This window comes from Anomaloglossus baeobatrachus, chromosome 3 (genome assembly GCF_048569485.1).
Source record: "Anomaloglossus baeobatrachus isolate aAnoBae1 chromosome 3, aAnoBae1.hap1, whole genome shotgun sequence".
NCBI lineage: Eukaryota > Metazoa > Chordata > Amphibia > Anura > Aromobatidae > Anomaloglossus > Anomaloglossus baeobatrachus.
Genome location: NC_134355.1, coordinates 705,517,716 through 705,526,124, shown reverse-complemented (window position 1 = coordinate 705,526,124; position 8,409 = coordinate 705,517,716). Strand labels below are relative to the sequence as shown.

The window sequence follows — 8,409 nt, the reverse complement described above, 5'->3', positions numbered from 1 at the left end:
TCAGGCAAAAAAATCCGCAGGGACAAACCGCAGCTTCCTGCAGAAAAGGGACAGGATCATTGTTTTTCTCAAAAAATTCTGCAACAAAGCCTAGAGGTAAAAAAACGCAGTGTGCGCACAGGGCCAAAAACAGCGCTCTGCTCCCGCTCTGGTGTATAGAGAGATATAGACGCCGTCTACTCTCCTCCGGTAACTACACCCTGCACCGCGGCATCTCCCGGTATACGGCAGCACTGAGCGCACTGCAGCTCTGCCCGGACACTCAGGGGTTACAGCTGCTGCGGGGGAGGAGGCGTGTACACGAGCAGCAGCAGGCCCCGCCCTCACTCATATCATGTGACCGCCTACTCAGGAAGCAGCAGTGTAAAACTACAGCTCCCATGATGCCCTGCTTCCTGTGACATCACTTCCTGCCTGAGGCTCCTCAGTGAGTCACATTGTGAGTCTCCTCTGTGTGTGTGTGTATATGTATGTTTATATAGTGTGTATACATACAGTATGTGTGTGTATATATATATGTATGTTTATATAGTGTGTATACATACAGTATGTGTATATATATATATGTATGTTTATATAGTGTGTATACATACAGTATGTGTGTGTATATATATATGTATGTTTATATAGTGTGTATACATACAGTATGTGTATATATATATATGTATGTTTATATAGTGTGTATACATACAGTATGTGTGTGTATATATATATGTATGTTTATATAGTGTGTATACATACAGTATGTGTGTGTATATATATATATGTATGTTTATATAGTGTGTATACATACAGTATGTGTATATATATATATGTATGTTTATATAGTGTGTATACATACAGTATGTGTATATATATATATGTATGTTTATATAGTGTGTATACATACAGTATGTGTGTATATATATATGTATGTTTATATAGTGTGTATACATACAGTATGTGTGTGTATATATATATGTATGTTTATATAGTGTGTATACATACAGTATGTGTGTGTGTATATATATATATATATATATATATATATATATATATATGTGTGTTTGTATATACTGTATGTGTGTAATATATATATATGTGTATATTTATGTCTGTACCGTGCACACACCGCAGTGACACAATATACGCCGTATACACCCTGCATTGATGTCACCTGCTGTGTCTCCGCACAGGACTGATGGCCGCACTGTGGCGCCAGTACCAGCGACTCCTCTCCCTCCATCCCTGGAAGGTGCAGATCATCACTGCCGGTGAGTGACCGCCACAGGTATACACCAACCGCACACACCAGTGCCTGCCCGGAGCCCCAGCCACACTCACAGCTGGCTGATAACAGGGAGTAATAGATTGTACTGTCCTACAGTCTCCTCCCCCAGTAATGGCTGATAACAGGGAGTAATACACTGCACTCACCTGTCCTACAGTCTCCTCCCCCAGTAATGGCTGATAACAGGGAGTACTAGATTGTAGTCACCTGTCCTACAGTCTCCTCCCCCAGTAATGGCTGATAACAGGGAGTACTACATTGTAGTCACCTGTCCTACAGTCTCCTCCCCCAGTAATGGCTGATAACAGGGAGTACTACATTGTAGTCACCTGTCCTACAGTCTCCTCCCCCAGTAATGGCTGATAACAGGGAGTACTACATTGTAGTCACCTGTTCTACAGTCTCCTCCCCCAGTAATGGCTGATAACAGGGAGTACTAGATTATCAGCCATTACTGGGGGAGGAGACTACAGATAGCAATAGATTGTACTCACCTGTCCTACAGTCTCCTCCCCCAGTAATGGCTGATAGCAGGGAGTAATACACTGCACTCACCTGTCCTACAGTCTCCTCCCCCAGTAATGGCTGATAGCAGGGAGTACTAGATTGTAGTCACCTGTCCTACAGTCTCCTCCCCCAGTAATGGCTGATAGCAGGGAGTAATACACTGCACTCACCTGTCCTACAGTCTCCTCCCCCAGTAATGGCTGATAGCAGGGAGTACTAGATTGTAGTCACCTGTCCTACAGTCTCCTCCCCCAGTAATGGCTGATAGCAGGGAGTAATACACTGCACTCACCTGTCCTACAGTCTCCTCCCCCAGTAATGGCTGATAGCAGAGAGTACTAGATTGTAGTCACCTGTCCTACAGTCTCCTCCCCCAGTAATGGCTGATAGCAGGGAGTAATACACTGCACTCACCTGTCCTACAGTCTCCTCCCCCAGTAATGGCTGATAGCAGGGAGTACTAGATTGTAGTCACCTGTTCTACAGTCTCCTCCCCCAGTAATGGCTGATAACAGGGAGTACTAGATTGTAGTCACCTGTCCTACAGTCTCCTCCCCCAGTAATGGCTGATAGCAGGGAGTACTAGATTGTAGTCACCTGTTCTACAGTCTCCTCCCCCAGTAATGGCTGATAACAGGGAGTACTAGATTGTAGTCACCTGTCCTACAGTCTCCTCCCCCAGTAATGGCTGATAGCAGGGAGTAATACACTGCACTCACCTGTCCTACAGTCTCCTCCCCCAGTAATGGCTGATAGCAGGGAGTACTAGATTGTAGTCACCTGTCCTACAGTCTCCTCCCCCAGTAATGGCTGATAGCAGGGAGTACTAGATTGTAGTCACCTGTCCTACAGTCTCCTCCCCCAGTAATGGCTGATAGCAGGGAGTACTAGATTGTAGTCACCTGTCCTACAGTCTCCTCCTCCAGTAATGGCTGATAGCAGAGAGTACTAGATTGTAGTCACCTGTCCTACAGTCTCCTCCCCCAGTAATGGCTGATAGCAGGGAGTAATACACTGCACTCACCTGTCCTACAGTCTCCTCCCCCAGTAATGGCTGATAGCAGGGAGTACTAGATTGTAGTCACCTGTCCTACAGTCTCCTCCCCCAGTAATGGCTGATAACAGGGAGTACTAGATTGTACTCACCTGTCCTACAGTCTCCTCCTCCAGTAATGGCTGATAACAGGGAGTAATAGATTGTAGTCACCTGTCCTACAGTCTCCTCCCCCAGTAATGGCTGATAGCAGGGAGTAATACACTGCACTCACCTGTCCTACAGTCTCCTCCCCCAGTAATGGCTGATAGCAGGGAGTAATACACTGCACTCACCTGTCCTACAGTCTCCTCCCCCAGTAATGGCTGATAGCAGGGAGTACTAGATTGTAGTCACCTGTCCTACAGTCTCCTCCCCCAGTAATGGCTGATAGCAGGGAGTAATACACTGCACTCACCTGTCCTACAGTCTCCTCCCCCAGTAATGGCTGATAGCAGGGAGTACTAGATTGTAGTCACCTGTCCTACAGTCTCCTCCCCCAGTAATGGCTGATAACAGGGAGTAATAGATTGTAGTCACCTGTCCTACAGTCTCCTCCTCCAGTAATGGCTGATAACAGGGAGTACTAGATTGTAGTCACCTGTCCTACAGTCTCCTCCTCCAGTAATGGCTGATAGCAGAGAGTAATTGTAGTCACCTGTCCTACAGTCTCCTCCCCCAGTAATGGCTGATAACAGGGAGTAATAGATTGTAGTCTCCTCCCCAGTAATGGCTGATAACAGGGAGTAATTGTAGTCACCTGTCCTACAGTCTCCTCCCCCAGTAATGGCTGATAACAGGGAGTAATTGTAGTCACCTGTCCTGCAGTCTCCTCCCCCAGTAATGGCTGATAACAGGGAGTAATTGTAGTCACCTGTCCTGCAGTCTCCTCCCCCAGTAATGGCTGATAACAGAGAGCGTTGCGCTGGTCTGCAGTCTCTCTGGTCTCCAGTAGAGGTCTCTGCTTCTCGCGGCAGTGTTTGGGGTCAGGTATCGGCACATATACTGTGGTGCTGTACAGACTCTGTCAGCGCAGGGGGGGGGAGGAGCGCAGGAATATGGCGGGCGTCTTCCCGGAACATACAGTGTGAAATGGGCAGACAGAGCAGATTACAGGGATTTCTCACAGCCATGCTGAGACTTGTGGTTCTATGGCGCTCAGGGCTAAAGACACTGCCCTCCTACAGGAAATCCATAGCAGCCAATCGGGGCTCAGCTTTCATGTTACCAGAGCAGCCAATCAGTGCTCGGCTTTCCTGCTGTTGGTTCTGGTTGCCGGGGGTGACGGGCCGTTCTTGTGAATGTCTCAGCTTAGTGAGTATTCTTGAAGCGGAGTGGACCATCAGGGTGTTCGATGGGGGGTACTCGAGCGTGACAACAAGGTATAGGTTAAGCTAAACATCTTCTTATAATTAACCATAACATGTTGGTAATATTTACTGTTTGTTTGTTTTTTAACAGAGTCTTAAAAATAAAAACTACAAAAATTGAATAAGAGGTCGCCAGCTCATACAGCATTAGTCCATTGGCCGTAAGCTGTTATAGAAACCTTTGCCTCACCCAGTCTTCTGGCTCGGTCTTCGCTTAAAGTGCATCAACAAAAAAAAAAATTATATATATACAGTTCCGAGTGCTTTAGTTTAACAGTTCTAAGTGTGGTGAGTTTCCATATCAGTCATAATCCCTGTAGGCCTCTTGGCCCTGGAGTCACCTTCCTGGCCCCTATACAGTATTATGCCAGCTTCCTTCACCCCTTTTATACAGCATTATACCAGCTTCCTTCACCCCTTTTATACAGCATTATACCAGCTTCCTTCACCCCTTTTATACAAGCATTATGCCAGCTTCCTTCACCCCTTTTATACAGCATTATGCCAGCTTCCTTCACCCCTTTTATACAGCATTATACCAGCTTCCTTCACCCCTTTTATACAGCCTTATACCAGCTTCCTTCACCCCTTTTATACAGCATTATACCAGCTTCCTTCACCCCTTTTATACAGCCTTATACCAGCTTCCTTCACCCCTTTTATACAGCCTTATACCAGCTTCCTTCACCCCTTTTATACAGCCTTATACCAGCTTCCTTCACCCCTTTTATACAGCCTTATACCAGCTTCCTTCACCCCTTTTATACAGCATTATACCAGCTTCCTTCACCCCTTTTATACAGCCTTATACCAGCTTCCTTCACCCCTTTTATACAGCCTTATACCAGCTTCCTTCACCCCTTTTATACAGCATTATACCAGCTTCCTTCACCCCTTTTATACAGCATTATACCAGCTTCCTTCACCCCTTTTATACAGCCTTATACCAGCTTCCTTCACCCCTTTTATACAGCATTATACCAGCTTCCTTCACCCCTTTTATACAGCATTATACCAGCTTCCTTCACCCCTTTTATACAGCATTATACCAGCTTCCTTCACCCCTTTTATACAGCATTATGCCAGCTTCCTTCACCCCTTTTATACAGCATTATACCAGCTTCCTTCACCCCTTTTATACAGCATTATACCAGCTTCCTTCACCCCTTTTATACAGTATTATGCCAGCTTCCTTCACCCCTTTTATACAGCCTTATACCAGCTTCCTTCACCCCTTTTATACAGCATTATACCAGCTTCCTTCACCCCTTTTATACAGCATTATACCAGCTTCCTTCACCCCTTTTATACAGCATTATGCCAGCTTCCTTCACCCCTTTTATACAGCATTATGCCAGCTTCCTTCACCCCTTTTATACAGCCTTATGCCAGCTTCCTTCACCCCTTTTATACAGCATTATACCAGCTTCCTTCACCCCTTTTATACAGTATTATACCAGCTTCCTTCACCCCTTTTATACAGCATTATACCAGCTTCCTTCACCCCTTTTATACAGCATTATACCAGCTTCCTTCACCCCTTTTATACAGCATTATGCCAGCTTCCTTCACCCCTTTTATACAGCCTTATACCAGCTTCCTTCACCCCTTTTATACAGTATTATACCAGCTTCCTTCACCCCTTTTATACAGCCTTATACCAGCTTCCTTCACCCCTTTTATACAGCATTATACCAGCTTCCTTCACCCCTTTTATACAGCCTTATACCAGCTTCCTTCACCCCTTTTATACAGCATTATACCAGCTTCCTTCACCCCTTTTATACAGCCTTATACCAGCTTCCTTCACCCCTTTTATACAGCATTATACCAGCTTCCTTCACCCCTTTTATACAGCATTATACCAGCTTCCTTCACCCCTTTTATACAGCCTTATACCAGCTTCCTTCACCCCTTTTATACAGCATTATACCAGCTTCCTTCACCCCTTTTATACAGCCTTATACCAGCTTCCTTCACCCCTTTTATACAGCATTATACCAGCTTCCTTCACCCCTTTTATACAGCATTATACCAGCTTCCTTCACCCCTTTTATACAGCCTTATACCAGCTTCCTTCACCCCTTTTATACAGCATTATACCAGCTTCCTTCACCCCTTTTATACAGCCTTATACCAGCTTCCTTCACCCCTTTTATACAGCATTATGCCAGCTTCCTTCACCCCTTTTATACAGCATTATACCAGCTTCCTTCACCCCTTTTATACAGCCTTATACCAGCTTCCTTCACCCCTTTTATACAGCATTATGCCAGCTTCCTTCACCCCTTTTATACAGCCTTATACCAGCTTCCTTCACCCCTTTTATACAGCCTTATACCAGCTTCCTTCACCCCTTTTATACAGCCTTATACCAGCTTCCTTCACCCCTTTTATACAGCCTTATACCAGCTTCCTTCACCCCTTTTATACAGCATTATGCCAGCTTCCTTCACCCCTTTTATACAGCATTATACCAGCTTCCTTCACCCCTTTTATACAGCATTATACCAGCTTCCTTCACCCCTTTTATACAGCATTATACCAGCTTCCTTCACCCCTTTTATACAGCATTATACCAGCTTCCTTCACCCCTTTTATACAGCATTATACCAGCTTCCTTCACCCCTTTTATACAGCATTATACCAGCTTCCTTCACCCCTTTTATACAGCATTATGCCAGCTTCCTTCACCCCTTTTATACAGCCTTATACCAGCTTCCTTCACCCCTTTTATACAGCCTTATACCAGCTTCCTTCACCCCTTTTATACAGCATTATGCCAGCTTCCCTTCACCCCTTTTATACAGCATTATACCAGCTTCCTTCACCCCTTTTATACAGCATTATACCAGCTTCCTTCACCCCTTTTATACAGCATTATGCCAGCTTCCTTCACCCCTTTTATACAGCCTTATGCCAGCTTCCTTCACCCCTTTTATACAGCCTTATACCAGCTTCCTTCACCCCTTTTATACAGCATTATACCAGCTTCCTTCACCCCTTTTATACAGCATTATACCAGCTTCCTTCACCCCTTTTATACAGCATTATACCAGCTTCCTTCACCCCTTTTATACAGCATTATACCAGCTTCCTTCACCCCTTTTATACAGCCTTATGCCAGCTTCCTTCACCCCTTTTATACAGCCTTATACCAGCTTCCTTCACCCCTTTTATACAGCATTATACCAGCTTCCTTCACCCCTTTTATACAGCATTATACCAGCTTCCTTCACCCCTTTTATACAGCATTATACCAGCTTCCTTCACCCCTTTTATACAGCATTATGCCAGCTTCCTTCACCCCTTTTATACAGCATTATGCCAGCTTCCTTCACCCCTTTTATACAGCCTTATACCAGCTTCCTTCACCCCTTTTATACAGCATTATGCCAGCTTCCTTCACCCCTTTTATACAGCCTTATACCAGCTTCCTTCACCCCTTTTATACAGCCTTATACCAGCTTCCTTCACCCCTTTTATACAGCATTATGCCAGCTTCCTTCACCCCTTTTATACAGCATTATACCAGCTTCCTTCACCCTTTTATACAGCCTTATACCAGCTTCCTTCACCCCTTTTATACAGCATTATACCAGCTTCCTTCACCCCTTTTATACAGCATTATACCAGCTTCCTTCACCCCTTTTATACAGCCTTATACCAGCTTCCTTCACCCCTTTTATACAGCCTTATACCAGCTTCCTTCACCCCTTTTATACAGCCTTATACCAGCTTCCTTCACCCCTTTTATACAGCATTATGCCAGCTTCCTTCACCCCTTTTATACAGCCTTATGCCAGCTTCCTTCACCCCTTTTATACAGCATTATGCCAGCTTCCTTCACCCCTTTTATACAGCCTTATGCCAGCTTCCTTCACCCCTTTTATACAGCATTATGCCAGCTTCCTTCACCCCTTTTATACAGCCTTATACCAGCTTCCTTCACCCCTTTTATACAGCATTATGCCAGCTTCCTTCACCCCTTTTATACAGCCTTATACCAGCTTCCTTCACCCCTTTTATACAGCCTTATACCAGCTTCCTTCACCCCTTTTATACAGCCTTATACCAGCTTCCTTCACCCCTTTTATACAGCCTTATACCAGCTTCCTTCACCCCTTTTATACAGCCTTATACCAGCTTCCTTCACCCCTTTTATACAGCATTATACCAGCTTCCTTCACCCCTTTTATACAGCATTATACCAGCTTCCTTCACCCCTT

General features: G+C 44.9%; 1 protein-coding gene across 1 annotated transcript in view; it reads left to right on the top strand.

Annotated features, from left to right (window-relative positions):
* The first annotated feature begins 400 nt into the window (after positions 1–400).
* Positions 401–8,409, top strand: part of MPV17 (mitochondrial inner membrane protein MPV17) — a 67,125-nt gene continuing 59,116 nt past the window's right edge. The window contains exons 1-2 of the mRNA XM_075338890.1: positions 401–439; positions 1,176–1,253. Coding sequence (XP_075195005.1) covers positions 1,181–1,253 — 73 coding nt within the window. The 5' untranslated portion in view covers positions 401–439; positions 1,176–1,180. The remainder of the gene's footprint in view (positions 440–1,175; positions 1,254–8,409) is intronic.